The 14,824-nt window shown below is 47.8% G+C and overlaps 2 protein-coding genes and 1 non-coding gene across 5 annotated transcripts; 1 reads left to right on the top strand and 2 right to left on the bottom strand.

Moving 5' to 3' along the window:
• Nucleotides 1-946: 946 nt before the first annotated feature.
• On the top strand, nucleotides 947-4,550 carry LOC122375500 (parkin coregulated gene protein homolog). Its single transcript, XM_043354912.1, has 4 exons — nucleotides 947-2,160; nucleotides 2,477-2,648; nucleotides 3,182-3,331; nucleotides 4,143-4,550. Exons 1-4 carry the CDS (start codon nucleotides 1,786-1,788, stop codon nucleotides 4,301-4,303), a joined length of 858 nt encoding a protein of 285 aa, XP_043210847.1. The 5' UTR covers nucleotides 947-1,785; the 3' UTR covers nucleotides 4,304-4,550.
• On the bottom strand, nucleotides 4,546-14,600 carry LOC122375498 (integral membrane protein DGCR2/IDD-like). Of its 3 annotated transcripts, XM_043354909.1 has the most exons (7): nucleotides 14,307-14,423; nucleotides 14,058-14,159; nucleotides 12,444-12,541; nucleotides 11,599-11,744; nucleotides 9,145-9,346; nucleotides 7,579-7,933; nucleotides 4,546-7,319 (listed from the first exon to the last, which is right to left on the bottom strand). In XM_043354909.1, exons 3-7 carry the CDS (start codon nucleotides 12,469-12,471, stop codon nucleotides 7,022-7,024), a joined length of 1,029 nt encoding a protein of 342 aa, XP_043210844.1. In that variant the 5' UTR covers nucleotides 12,472-12,541; nucleotides 14,058-14,159; nucleotides 14,307-14,423; the 3' UTR covers nucleotides 4,546-7,021. The 3 variants fall into 3 exon arrangements, with proteins under 3 accessions (XP_043210844.1, XP_043210846.1, XP_043210845.1); XM_043354911.1 differs by lacking the exons at nucleotides 14,058-14,159; nucleotides 14,307-14,423 and adding an exon at nucleotides 14,569-14,600; XM_043354910.1 differs by lacking the exon at nucleotides 14,058-14,159 and having other exon boundaries at nucleotides 14,307-14,438.
• Nucleotides 8,786-8,856, bottom strand: Trnag-gcc. Its single transcript has one exon. It is a non-coding gene; the product is annotated as a tRNA-Gly (tRNA).
• Nucleotides 14,601-14,824: the final 224 nt, after the last annotated feature.

The following is a 14,824-nucleotide window of genomic DNA, read 5'->3' on the forward strand; positions in this document are numbered from 1 at the left end:
GGCTTACACGCCAGTCTACGTAGTTGAAGCCTCAAGGAAACGAACTTGGAAGCATATCGAAATCGAATCACTTGTTTATTAAAATATTCAGCACAGCATCAGCATCTCATCAGCATCTCACTGTTTTTCCTCAGACGGAGTCGTTTCCAACGGCGATTATTCCCCGGCCAGAATATGAACGACGTTTTTGCACGGTCCCGTTCCTATGCCTCAGATTACGTCTCTCTACACTGGGACTTGGGATCATCTTATAGATGTTAAAACGTTCCATTTTCGTAAAATGTTTGATGGTCATCCACCGCAAAGTTATGCGTCGATGTTATTGTTTTTGTAATTGTCAATTTCTGACGTAATATGTCACGTTTAAGAATCATTCAGTTGTGTTTTTATCTCACTCTCTGGTAAAAAGAGAGCTCGACAGATGCACAACAACCGGTCCAAGATCTATCCTTACATAAATCTGCGACATTGGAAAAAAATTGTTAAAGTAACGACACCTCATATGCAATTTTTAGATAATGGTAATGCTGCACATGGCATGATGGTCTGAACGCTTTGCAAACATATTACGATCGAGTAAAAAACGGCATGAACAGCCCTCAGCACTCAGCAGACTGCGTGGTAGGTATTCTTTTTTCGACCAAAACCGATAATTACTCAAAGGCTATGTCAACAGTCGGTCGGAACTCACTTCAATAGATGCGCCATGCTCCACTCCTTCGATTGGGTCTATTACTAAACAAAGTAAACGGCTTGTGTGGCAATAAAATGCAAAAGTTTGTTTTGGGGGCAAATATAAACTTTTGGGTTTTGCTGCCAAACTGGATGGAAAATGAATAAGATGATAATGCCAATCTAAGGTGCGGTATCTCGCGCGTCTTGCTGTTACGATTTTCGAGTGACCGATAGCATAGTATTCGCGTTATTCTCGGTTTTGTCGGAAAAAGAATACCTACCACGCAGTTTGCAGAGGGCTGTGCATTGTGCAATCACTGGTGACTGGTGAGAAAGGCGTGCTATTTTTCAATAAAATGATAAGATCTGTCCTGAATGCCACAAATATAAACTGATTGCAATTGTTTTACATTACGAAGCAAATGCTGGAGGAAATTTCAAACAATTATGTGTTTTGCTGAGTGCTGGAATGCCATTTCATGAGAAAACACACAAGTGGCGAACTGCAGGTCTGAAAAAATTGTCATCACTGAAGGCTTACATTTCCAAGCAAAAACCGATCATTTGGTTAAACACTTCGACATAATATGTACTTAACCTTTGCATTATATTGTTGAAAGGAAAAAAGGGTCAATCCACTCATCATTACGACTATAACCTGTCCAAAAGCCATCGTTCAACATGGAAGTCCAGAGAGCCAAGTGACGACCATTGGAGAGCCGTGCGGCAGGACAAGCAGGCAGCAAGCAGGCGAGTAAGGAGATGAACTCCTCAACATCAAATCAAATGCATTTCCAACAACGTTAAAAAATGCATTTCTATGCTGGGCAGCAAGAAGCTTTATTTGACGGTGTCGGAAGGCAAATGCTTTATCGTGATTTATTCTGGCGGTTAAAACTATGCATGTGCCTATTTTTTTAAGAAGCAACAGAGATTTGGATGTTAGGCATTCATATTCTTCGCTTACGAATAGGTTGTTTATTGTTATGTTTAATTTTTTAAATACTTTTATTTCTATACATAACTGAAATATTCTTATACATTTTTAATCAAAGAAAGTGCAGTTTTCTTGGAAACTCATAAGGTACAATAACCTACCAAGGGGATCCTATGTTGCGACTGCGCATGCCGGTTGCCAAGAAATCCTCGAACCCCACATCGACAAAACAAGTCAGCCGACGATGGCAGCTCGGAGCAAAACAGCTTGTCCGTAGCGCGACACCGAGTTCCAGCTCGTCGGGGGGCTGCCAGGAGGGGAGTATGTCACTCGCGACTTGCAGACCCAACTTTTCCCCGAAATGTCGCGTTGTGCCAGCATTTACCATCGAAGTTTGGCAACGAAATACGATCCCTGTACCTGCACCATGTGCAGGAGCGTTCAAGCCCAGACGAACGAAGCCGACCACCTTTCGAATGTACTACGAGCGAGGAGACTTTCCCTTGATTCTGGAACCAGTGGTCCGGGGCTTCAAAATCATCTGGAAGGTAAGTGGATAATTTGCTATACCACCTGTCCTGCACCACTACGCAGGAAAATTAAATGTCTGTTTTCACGTCTAGCATATGAAACGCTTGACCGAGTCTGCCGTCAATAAGTTTCTTTTTTTTTCTAGTTTTTATTTATGAAAAAAAATGATTTGTCTACGGAAAAATTGAATCATTTAGCCTTTCACTATTCTTCACAATTGAAAATGCGCTATAAATCGGAAGTAATCAATTCAGAAAATAAAAGATGCATGGACGAGCCTAACGTTTTACAAGCAACTGGTGATCAGTGTAAAATAACGTCACCATTTTTCAGGTGCCCATTGAAAAACTCGATCTTCATCACTACCTGCCACTGTTTTTCGACGGACTATGCGAGCAGACACACCCATACGATTTCCTTGCAAGGCAAGGAGTTCACGACATTCTACGGAGAGGAAAAGATAAAATATTACCGGTTGTGCCGCAGCTCATCATTCCCATCAAAAGTGAGTATAATTTGTCAAATCCTAGGACCTTGTGAACTAATTACATATCATATTCTAAATTTATCATTGTATTTATCATATTATCCGTCTTTTACCGTGAGATGCTTGCATTGTTACAATTTCGTAAAATACTCCCGTCGTTACATTCAGACCCAAGGCATCCACTTTTCGGTCGTCGCTGCCAATTTTCAGCCTAAGGGGACGAATATAACCTCAATTTAGGTGACGTCATGCGCCAAATGAGCTCCATAATTGTGCATTCGCGGCCATCCCAGCTCTAATGTACAGCCATTACCCACCTCTTTTAGGCCATCACGCATCAAAAGATCCAGATCAGCGCCGACCCCATTAAAGCGGAATCTTGAGTACACAGTGGGCTTTGAAGCCGACGTAAATCAGTAAACTGCTAACATCAGGCGTTCACACAGCCTTTAACTAGTCTCTATAGAACCCTGCAGTTGCCGCCGATGACCGTGTGATACCTGCCTGGCAAATGCCGGGGGAGTTGACCCCGCGACCGGGCCGTGTTTCAGATGCGCTCAATACGCGCTGCCCGTCCATCCTCTGCGTGACACTGCAAGTGCTGCAGCACCTGGCGCTGTGCGCTGACCACGTCGGCGAGGCCCTGGTGCCCTACTACCGACAGATCCTGCCCATCCTCAACCTGTTCGTGAACAAGAACGGTCAGTGAGCGTCAGGGGACCGGGAGGCGGTTTCAGTTATTGATAACGTTTTATTTATTTATTTATTTTTGCTGGCACTTTGGAGCTAGGCGCACGATATGACTCGACTTTCGTTTCCTTTTGCCTTCTGGTTTTGTTTGTTGGGGATTAGGGACGCGCCGACTGCGAGGTCATTTTGCCTTCTGATAACAAAGACGGTGATCAGTCATTTCAAATCCCTATTCTCTATTTGTTCGTTTTATTGGGGCGGGTTCATGCGCCCGCCCCTCATTTTTTCGCGAATGTTTCAAAGCATCAGCGCACAGCGCCAGTTTTTTTTTATTGCGTTGCATTGCATCTTTTCCGCACATGTGCATATTCATTAGGCCCAGGTCACCAGGTCATCTCGCCTCCATGAAAAATGAAATGCTTATCATAGCTACATCAAACGAACGATTGCATAAAGGTTGACAGCACTTCTAAGCGTACACCCGGTAGACGGTAACATTGGGTTATAGGCCATTTCATTCAATAAGTAAAATGGGGAAAATTTCCCATTTCATTACCTCTGGTGAAACATTTCATTACCTTCGACCTGACATGAAAATGACTGCAATACCCACTTTAGTGATTTTTGACGCGCTATCGAAAACCGTTTACCTGTGTCGCCACCTAGCCAGAGGCGCAGGAGCCAAGTCAGAAGGGCCGAAAATGAGCCCCACCCCAACTCGCCTCTGTGTTACGATCCAACCACCACCCTGGCGTGGGCTAACGTCCATCCAATTTGCCATGCGTCGTCTTGAGAATGACTCTGTCCCTGTTCTGCCCACAGTGAACCAAGGCGACGGCATTGACTACTCGCAGCAGAAAAACGCCAACATCGGAGACCTCATTCAGGAGACGCTCGAGATCTTCGAGAAGACGGGCGGAGAGGACGCCTTCATCAACATCAAGTACATGGTGCCCACCTACGAGTCATGTGTGCTCAACTAGCGGGTCGAAGTCGCTCAGAGACAGAGAGAAAATCACCAGTGAAGTCCTGACGTCTCCACAAGGAAGTGTGCTCGTCTAGATCTTTCTGAATAACACCACAAACTTCAATCGAGGCACTTGTTTGAATTAGAACGCACCCCAACTGGCATGGAGTCTAAGTTTCTTCCGAGCTTTCCAGCAAGCTTGAATCGACCGCAGGATTGCAGGGCTCGCCCTTACCATAACGCGAATAAACCGACAGATCAAGTTACGTCCATGTATTTAGACATTCTAGTGCAGAGTGCACACTAGCATACATATGCACACGTACACATATCATTCATTGTGACACAGGAAATATTCCACCAGTCACCGTTACATATATCAGCGGCGGCCATCACTTAGAGCTAGCGAATATATCACAGTAATACCAGGGTACTCGAGCGGGGAGTCTGCCGGCGGCGCGTAGAGCTACTGCAGTCCACTATTTCATATATGCAATAACGAGGTCGAGCTAAGCAATGAACCGCAGGCCAGCTCTCCTACTAACTGCATAGTGTATGTGTTACGCGCTCCATGGGTTACACGTGTATGTTACATGTGAGTCCCAAGGGTCGACCGGGCTCGCTTCAACAAGCGGGGCCGGACTCGATACCACTTGCAGAGGCAATAACACAATGGGAGGCTATATGGGGCCTGTTTGTTCATCATATCGCCCATATAGCAGCAGCGGATCCGTGTATGTAAAACTCCGTGTGGCTAAATACACACTCCGATATTATTAACTCGATACATAACACGACCTCTTTCAAGATAACCAGGGCTGGATAAATGAGGCTGCATTACGGAGTTGCCTAAATTCCGGCAAATAAATGGCCCAAGCTTAACTGCTGCGTAGCTTACAAATAGAAACGCTAGCATTATAGGCGCAAATACCCTGTGCGAACGTAAAATAGCGGAGGCCAACAACCTTGTGCGACCTTACAACATATTACAGCAAGTGGGGCAGGCATATAACGATACACGGTCCATTACGACTCAACTAATTGTGCTAAACTAAACAGCATCGCGCCGCATACACATAACTCAAACAGCGGCTAAATCAATGGCAAAAAACGACCAATAGTGTGCACTGTACAATAATCTGTCTGTGGAGTTCGGGACGTCAAGGTCTCAAGTCGTGCTTTAAAACGTAAATAAAATGAAACAAGGGCTGCAGCGCATATGAGCTTTGTCCATTTATATCACAGAATCGCTGAGGATAATGAAATTTCGCAACATTTAAAAAATCCCACAAACACCTGCATATCCCAGTGGTTCCAAAAGAAAACAATCCAAAACATTGGTCGTTATCATAGTTCTAAAGGTAAACTGGCAATTTCCTAGGCGATTCAGCGCTTTTCATGTGTGAGTAAATGGAAAATAAAATGTCAAAATCAAAGAGCGACTTCAACAGGCAAGAAATTTGTCCACTGATATCACAGTAACACTATGCAATGGAATTTTGCAGTTAAAATTGCAGCCACAGGTTCCCATGAACGGTAAGACCCAAAGCTATCCAAACTTTTCATGTTCCTCAGATGGACATCTCTCACAGCGGCGGCGAAATAACTCAGAACGCGTTTCCCGTACTCCGGGCAGAGAGTCGTAGAACCTCCCCTCCAACCGTCGTTCCTAACTATTGTACCCTGCCTAGTTTCTAGCGTTGCTACCGATTACCAAACCTACCGAGCACGCACCAGAGAAGGGTAGATGTGGGTATGTGTAGGGGACTCTTTTATCAATGGAAGCGAGCTGTGGCAACGGGAGAGGGTCATAACAACCCCGCAGTGGACCGTACAAGGGTCGCGGCACTCCCGGAGGATCGTAACAACCCCGGAGAGAATCGTAGCATCCCGTGAAAGGACCGTACGCAAAAATCCCGGAAATGGTCGTAACAACCCCGGAGAGAATAATAACACCCCGTGAAAGGGTTGTACGCAACAACCCCGGGAAGGGACGTACCAGTCCCGGCAGGGGTCGTAACAGTCCTGGAGGGGGTAGTAATAATCCCGGAGGGGGTCGTAATAGTCCCGGGAGAGAGCCCCGGCCAGCCCCGTCACGATACTGCGTCCGAGAGGTAGGCCGGAGACGGAAGAGACTTTGTACCGTCCAAACTGACGTGCAACGGGTAGTTACCTACAAGACTAATAGCGAGTACCAGGGATTGACATCGGCTTAATGTTGCCTACTTCATGCCTCGAATCACTAAGCGCGCACGAGAATATTCAATAGGAAAATCGCATTTGTTCAGTACGTCGACATATTAAAAGGTTGATGGCGAAACCCTGATTCACTCTCCACACATACATGGATCTGATAATTGTAAACACGCTAGCTAAAACGCGTCTAAAATACGCCGGTTTCTCGGTTGCAATGCGCAGTCTATGGGACCGACCCTGCCGTTGCCAGCGCGACGGCTGGATTACGGTGTCGCCACACGTCACCATACGTAGGTGGCGCTGCTAGACACCTATGGGGCAGTCGCCTGCCTCGGCAGCTAGATAACGCAGCCCTCTACATCTACAGACTTTCACATCGCTTCAGCGCTGCATAAATCGACGATCCTTATAACCGTCGCCTCGCCTCGTCCTAGATTCACCGTACCACTAAACGTCTGCATAGCACACAAGGCGACCCCACGTCCCGACACCGACCCCCACGCATCCCTCCCGTCCTACCCAATCCCGCTCGCCTCACTCACTCGCTTCGCTCCGTGCTGCTGGAACTGGTGACGCTGCCGGGCCTCGTGCCACCGTCCGGAGATAGGGTCGGACTCGAGCTGGTGGCCGAATCACTACAGTCGAGCTGGAGATGAAGACTGAACCGCTGCAGCACACGCTCCGGGGGCTGCGGACGGGCGCGGCGGGCAGCCGGCTCCGGCTCCGGGGAGAGATCCGGAGCCAGTGCGCCGTCACAGTCCGACCCCGGCTCCGGGTCCGGGTACGAGGGCAGCTCCGGGTCCGAGTCCGGGCCGGCCTCCGGGTCCAGGTCCGAACTGCGGCAGGGGGAGAGAGGCCGTTAGCAGTTGTGAAGTCTGTGCGAGGGCGGAGGAATGAGTTGCATTAGTTCTCGAGATGAGATAGATATTGCGGACAAGTACGGCATTGAAACCCAGGACAATATTGTGATGCACTCTAATTCGTCCAACTATAACGACGTGGTGTTGTGTTAAAAAACCTAGCCAAAAATCACAGGTCATCAATACACAATAGGCTTCGCAACTAGCCCCCCTAACCCCACATCCCCCTCCTCACCTGACGATAGCAGCGCGCTGTCGGGGTATCTCGCCAGCCCCCGCCGCCGTCACGGCCGGTGCCAGTACTAGCACCGCCTGCGGCCAGCGTTCAGCAGTGGTCCGCGCTGTCGGCGGCGGGGTAGGAGGCGGCACACCCTGCCGTAACTCCGGCAGACGGATGGCCTCACTGTAGGGCGGCGGCGCCTCGCCCGTGGCCACCTGGGGCGGCTTCCACACCGAGTAGGGCGGCGGCGGCTGTTCGTAGTAGAAGTCGTGGCTGCCGCGGCCACCGCCGGCGCCCAGGTAGCCCGAGCCGCGCAGGTAGTTCATTAGCTGTAGGTTGTAGGTCTCCTCGGGACGCAGAGATGGAGGGCCTGAGGGAGGGACAGGGGGAGACGATGTAGAACGCTGTAGTAGCCGTCACGGTGGACAGAGCGGTGGAGAGCTTGATACAGTACTGTATACAGTATACAGATACAGTATACAGTGCTGTATACAGTATACAGTACAGTATACAGAACAGTACTGTATCTGTACTTACAGATACAGGGAGAAAAGCCAACTCGGAGTCAGGACTGATCACCATGGAAGAAAGAAGGCCGCAGAGCCTAACGGAGAGAGAGGGGGAGAATCTGTTGAACGCTTTATTTACTGCCAAAGTAGAGTCAGTGGTGTTGATCCGTCCGGGTCAGCTCGACTAATCCTGTGGTCGGGTGAGACGACGCAAGGAACAGGCCGGTCCACCTGCGTCTTAGAGGCTGCTACCAGGGACTAAGAGGAGGGAGACCAGATCTTTCCAGATCGCCTCTTCTACTCCTCACTCCATTGTGTGCGATGCTTGATTAGGAAATCTTGATACGGTCTCGTGTAGTACTCAAGGTGAACAAGATGTCGCAGAGGAGCTATCGGATATCAATTTCAAACAAATGGCAGCTCTGATTCGTTTCATTTTGACTGGGAGTGACGAATGTACGATGTAAAACAGATCACCCTAGCTGTAACAACGTACCACCATAGGTAGGTAGCGAAGCACACGCTGCCAACACAACATTGGGAATCTATTGGCCATGAGAACAGCGGAGATCTGCAGCCGGTATGAAGATCAATGACAATGAAAAAGTTCTAGCATGAGTGCAGGGATGTATGAATGCTCACCAATCATCATGCGGCATGCGCCATGCGCACGCTCCCTTGGTCCCAGGTCAGGGTGGTCAGAGGTCAAAAAATGCATCGGCCGGGAATCGAACCCGGGCCGCCCGCGTGGCAGGCGAGCATTCTACCACTGAACCACCGATGCTGCACACACAGACGAAGAAATTCTAAAACTTTCTGCAGTAGGCTAGCGAGTGACGGAAAGTGACTTCACAAAAGCATAACTAATCCCTTCTCTAACAAGTAACAACTTGAGGAAAATGTGTCCTTAAGCCATGAGAGGAGAAAATATGACATGTACAACAAGTGTCATGGTGCATGAACGTGACAAAGCGCAATGCCTGCAAAACAGAGCCCGCCACGCACGCAGATAATCCAAGAGCCTGCAGTCTACACTCTACAGCCCTCTCTGGCATCTCTGCTGCACTCCTACCTCTGTGTCGCCTCTGCCGCAGCCGGTAAACCAGGAACAGCAGGAGTGCCAGCGACAGCACGGCCGTCACCGCCGAGGCCACGAGGCGCAGACCGAGGTCCTTGGAGCCGCCCAGGTAGCCGGGTGAGGCGCCGGCCTCGCCGCCGCCGTCCAGACAGATGAACTCGCAGCACTTCTTGCCCAGCTGGTACTGGCGACATGTCTAGAGGGGGGGGGGGGGTACGGAGAGTCAGATCAACAGATCGAACGCAGACTAGATACATCACTGAAATAACTCAGTTTTAAAGTCGACTTTTGTACAACTAACATATCTGTTTCAGTCCACTGAAATTAAGAACTATGAACTAAAATAGGTCCATTACTGATATTGATACACTTACACTTACACTTACACTTACGATGTACGAGATTTAGAAGGCCACTTGGCCTTTAGGACTCTTACTTTATCGAGCTCCTTGACTGTGTCACTTCCTCATCGTCATATCACACTATGTCACATCATTGATGTGAATGGTGTATTGGAGGTGGGACCAGTGGGCGTCGAGCTTGGCTTTGAAGGCATTCAAGGAGCGAGATGAAACAACCGATGCTGGTAGGGCGTTCCAGTCGTTTACGACCCTGACTCCAAGAGCGAGTCTTCTCGTTCTTGTTTCAGCCCTCGGTTTCCTCAGTTTCCAGGCGTGGCCTCTGGTGGGACCAGCGGCAGCTGGCGTGACAAACAGCTCCGGATCCAGGTCGACTCCACCGTGCAGCAGCTGGTATATCGCGATCATATCTCCTCGTCGCCTCCTGTAGTAGAGTGACGGCAGACCTAGACGTCGGAGCCTCTCAGTGTACGGCAGGTTCTTGATCGCTGGTATCAACTTGGTAGCTCTCCGTTGAACCCTCTCCACTCGTTGTTGGTCCGCTCGACTGAATGGGCCCCAGACAGTGTTGCAGTACTCCAGGTGAGGTCTGACCAGTGTTTAGTAAAGAGCCGGGAGCGTTTCTGCGTCGATGGATTCGAAAGATCTGCGAATCACGGATAAGACACGTGTGGCCTTCGACACCGCAGCTGCAGCGTGCTCCCGAAACTTCAACTCACTGTCGACCAGGACACCAAGATCCTTCTCAACGGTGGTTTCGTCCAACTGCGCATCACCCATGGAGTACCTCTGACCTTCGCTGGCCCTTCCAACGTGCAGAACTCTACACTTTTCTGCATTGAAGCGGAGTTGCCACATGTCTGACCAGTCGATGGCTGCGTTCAAGTCGGCCTGCAACCTTTCAGCGTCTGACGAGCTACTCAGTGGACGGTAGATTTTGGTGTCTTCTGCAAACATCTGTATGTTGCACTGCACAGCATCAGGAAGGTCATTCACATATATTACAAACAGCAGTGGCCCAAGCACAGATCCTTGTGGTACTCCACTCTTGACAGGTGCCCAGCTGGACTTCGCACCATTCAGGATGACCCTCTGCCTTCTGCCCATCAGAAAGCTCTCCACCCAGCGCAGCAGCCTCTCCCCTATTCCGTAGGCCCTCAGTTTGCACAGTAGTCGCTGGTGAGGTACCGTGTCGAAGGCCTTTGAGAAGTCCAAGTAGATTGCGTCCACTGACTTTCCTCGTTCAATCGCCTTGGTCCAGTCATCGATCGTTACCAACAGTTGGGTTGCGCAAGAGCGTTTGGGGCGGAAACCGTGCTGTGCATCAGACATGTGCATGGATCCGAGTGATGGATCTATGATCTCAGTGGATCTCGAAGCAAAGTACAGGTTGGGATCTATGATCCCACCAGATCCGGCGTGAAAAATACATCTTGGATCTATGATCTCATATGATCTGACGATAAATTAAGAACATGGATCTATGATCTGAGTGGATCCCACCATGCACCACATTTGAAACCATGTTTTATAGTGTTTCTATGCCAATAAATGCCACAAAACTATGGATTATGACGCGCGATCACATAAAATCACTAAAACAGTATGTTTGTGAGTTGAAACAAGCGTTTTTTGGGGATATACGTGTTCACAAAAAATAAGCGAGGATCTATGATCTCACTGGATCTCAAGCAAAAAATGAGACTCGGATCTGTGATCCCTACGGATCTCTCGATAAATTACAGAGCTGGATCTGTGACCCCGTCGGATCCGAGATCAGGATCCGTGGGATCAGATCCCAGATCCATTTTCTCGGATCCATGCACATGTCTGCTGTGCATTGTTAAGCTGCTGAGTCGCAACCATGTGTTACATGATATGGTCGCGGATAATCGACTCGAGGACCTGATCAATACCTGATCAAAAGATCAAAATTCATGCCATCCCACCATTGCATGATGAAGACAATAGAGATGCAGCATTCTAAGATGCAGTCAACACCAAAGCTTCCCCTCCCTCAGCGATCTCTCAAGTCTCATCGCGGCCAGTTCCTTCTCCCCCTTCTTCCGTGACCCGCTGGCGTTCTTACCCGCGGCGCGGCGCACATGACCGACTGGCAGAGCTTGTGTTCACCGTTGTCACACGTGCACACCGTACACTCGTCCCACCAGGGCGTGTAGCGCTCGTTGGTGCGTATCTGACGGCCGTTCAGGTCCGTGCAGAGCCGCGGCTCCGCTGTGGGACAGAGGTGTAATGTGAGTCTACCGTCATACCTTTCCATGCCCGAGTCCAATGCCTGCAATGAATCGGCCAGAGTGCCTTCACCACCAGTGCCAGATACAAGGAAAGGAGGTGCCTCATGGCATGAGAAGAGGCCAACACCCCGGCACAGGTCCTGCTGAGGTGCCCTGCCCTGATGACCTGCTGATTCCAGAGGCTGGGTACAATTATACCGGCGCACGAGGACGTGCCGATGCAGTGATAGCGTGATGCTGGCGATAGAGGGAGAAAAAGGGAAGCCAGGGAAGCAGAAAGGAATAGAAGAGAGAAACGAGGAGAGGAAATAGAAGATGGGAGAGACAGAGCGGAGAGAAAAAGAAAAGGGTCAGAGGGCAGAATATGGGAAAGGTGAAGTTGCAATAGCACTAAAGCAGTTACTGATATGTAGTAGCATTTACTCACTTTGCTGCATGTTATAAAGCTGGGCAATTTCCAGAGGAAAGGTAGATGAAAGGCATATAGAGGCATGTCTTTTTACATACGTAAATAAAAAATAGTATAACAGAACACAGACTCAGCAAGATTAGCACACCTTGAAAGCTGTCTAATACTGGGCTCACCAGCCAGTGCAACTAGGGCTTCGTTTCACAAAGCGAGTCCATACCTCATGGTGGTTTTTGGTCTTGCATTGCAAGTGCCCTCAAATGCCCTCACCTTGGCCTGGAAGTTGAAGCTTTGTCATGATACTGAGTGCAACCAAGGAGGTCTACCACAGCTCACTGTAGCACACATTTAACATCTTGAAATGGTGCCTGAAAGGAGCAAAGGAGCAATGAAACCAACAGGCAACAGTTCGAGCAGCAAAGTTTTCCCAACTGAGTCATGTAAAACAATGCATTAATGAAGGGGAGTTGAGTTGTTCGCTGCTGCAAATAGTTCAATGCTGACATCGCTAATCAGTATTGAGGCTTTACTGTAAACAGCATGCTGAGTAATTTTTGTTAAGGGTCCTGGATTGTTATTGAAGTTTCTTTTTCATCACCTACCTAATGATTTAAATGGCATGGACTTTAAACAGCATGCACTTTATGGGGCATGATTTATGTTACACCAATAATTTATGCTTTTGAGGTAGGTAACTGAGATGATTCTTCACATTTAGGAAGAGTAGGGGAATACAGGTAGCATCATGTAAGCTTTGGAGAAGCTTACCTACAGGGAGTTTGAACTTTGAAGTGTTGCAGCAAGAGATTCTACATCTGTCTCAGTTTGAATACCTAATCCTATCTTGTCATTTCAATATCCTATCCTAACCTGATGACTGATCAGTCCTCTGAGACTGACAGACACTGGTATTTGCAATTGGGACAGCCATCACAGCATGCATTTATCCGAGCATGCATGGTGTTTGGCTGTAGAGCATGACAAGGTCACATGGAGGACATTGAGGTTTTGATGAGCTAGAAGAGTGAAAAGATGAATGTCTACTAAGATTGATCAGCAAGATCATTTGAAATATAAATTGTCAGCCAATGATTGGTGTTTGCATGATGGAACAGCTGCAGAGTGCAGCAGTCCTAGCCCACCCAGACTGCAGGACAAGCATGACAGCAGGGTTCATGAGCTCACACAACAAATTTATCACAAAAGCAAATGAATAGAAATAAAAACAAGATGAACATGCAACTGGCGCAAAAGTGCCTATATACTTGAATCATGGCGTCTTTTGCTTTATCAGGTAACTACCCGTATTTACATATTTGTTTATTTGTTTGCTTCGATATTTTGACTATGTGTTGACCACCGCTCATATAGGTGTGAGTTCAATTACCCGCTCAGTACCTAATAAAGATGGATTAGCAGCCGGCAGCAGCAGCGCCAGGGGTTCCCTATCCTATGGTATATTTATTTATTTACTTATATCTTGGCCTGGAAGCTGACGCTCTGTCATGATGGTACTGAGCACATTGGCAGAGTGCATCGCAATGAAAATAAAAAGATCTTAGTGAGGTTGCCGCCATGCCGCCATACATTGCTGATTGCCATTTGTCGTCCGCCATCTGGCAGTCCACGACTGTGGGGCCGTGGGCATGATAGAATGGTGCTAACAGCATGACGACATTAGTATAACAAGACTTAGATATTTACAAATATTGCTTTTCCTATAAATACACTGATTATGCGCATTTTATTGGATAACTTCTAGTTCTACATAAAATGCGGTGGCGCGATTCATCAATAAACGTATTGAATTGTCTAAAATCTGAAATGCAGCACCAATAACTCGTGAACTAGTGTAAACGAATAAAATGTAAAATAAATACTTACCAATCTTTTATATTATTTCAGCCCAACAACCACGTATTTATCCAAATATAATAACAATTCCAATCTCAATCCAATCACCTGTTCATAAACCACATTCTGCAACTGCGTCAGATATGTATTAGAGGTCAATGCATTGACCAAAGAAAACGAACGAACGAATTATCAAAATAGTGAGCTTTGAGTGAGCTCCCTCAGGCAAGAAAATTATTTTTGGGGGGACACTGAGATTTTAAAAACATAATAACACACCAATATATTTTCATTTGCAGATGCCTAATCGAGGGCATCAGGAAATAAACCCATCAGGAAACTGCTAGGGGAAGCCGGGGGAAGCCCGGGCGCGGGGGAAGCCCGGCCACCCCGTTTCCGGCTAAATTATTCACAATAAAATGCTCAACTGTTTGTCCTTTCAGCGTGGCAGTTAAAGGGACCCTCCCACCTTAACATTAGATTTGAGTTGAGATAGCCAAAATGGGGTCCCTGGCTCACAATTACCGGTTTCGGCACTCACAACATCGAGAAATGCCTTAAATCGGAAATATTGAATTTCAAAATTGCAGCATTTTGATTCAGAGGGGCTAATGCATAGGTATACCCCTCTGAATGTGTGACGTCAGCACAGATATCTAACGATTTTGAAATGTTTGACTAAAACGTTTTGTAGCACGCGGTGGTATATGCTGCTTTGCGCGCAACAAATGCCGCACTTTCAAATAAAGTCGCTATAGGAACAGCGGAGATCCCAAAAAGTAAACAAAAGTAAAAGT

This window comes from Amphibalanus amphitrite, unplaced genomic scaffold, assembly GCF_019059575.1.
Source record: "Amphibalanus amphitrite isolate SeventyFive unplaced genomic scaffold, NRLGWU_Aamphi_draft 001854F_arrow, whole genome shotgun sequence".
Lineage (NCBI taxonomy): Eukaryota > Metazoa > Arthropoda > Thecostraca > Balanomorpha > Balanidae > Amphibalanus > Amphibalanus amphitrite.

Bases quoted from the DNA above. Each gene is read 5' to 3' on its own strand.
- LOC122375498 (XM_043354911.1), bottom strand. From the start codon at position 12,471: ATGACAAAGCTTCAACTTCCAGGCCAAG. The intron at 9,347-11,598 runs GTAAGAACGCCA...CCCCCCCTCTAG, and splicing joins TCATGTGCGCCGCGCCGCGG to ACATGTCGCCAGTACCAGCT. The intron at 7,934-9,144 runs GTAGGAGTGCAG...TCCCTCCCTCAG, and splicing joins GCGGCAGAGGCGACACAGAG to GCCCTCCATCTCTGCGTCCC.
- LOC122375500 (XM_043354912.1), top strand. From the start codon at position 1,786: ATGTTGCGACTGCGCATGCCGGTTGCCAAGAAATCCTCGAACCCCACA. The intron at 2,161-2,476 runs GTAAGTGGATAA...ACCATTTTTCAG, and splicing joins GCTTCAAAATCATCTGGAAG to GTGCCCATTGAAAAACTCGA. The intron at 3,332-4,142 runs GTCAGTGAGCGT...TTCTGCCCACAG, and splicing joins CCTGTTCGTGAACAAGAACG to TGAACCAAGGCGACGGCATT.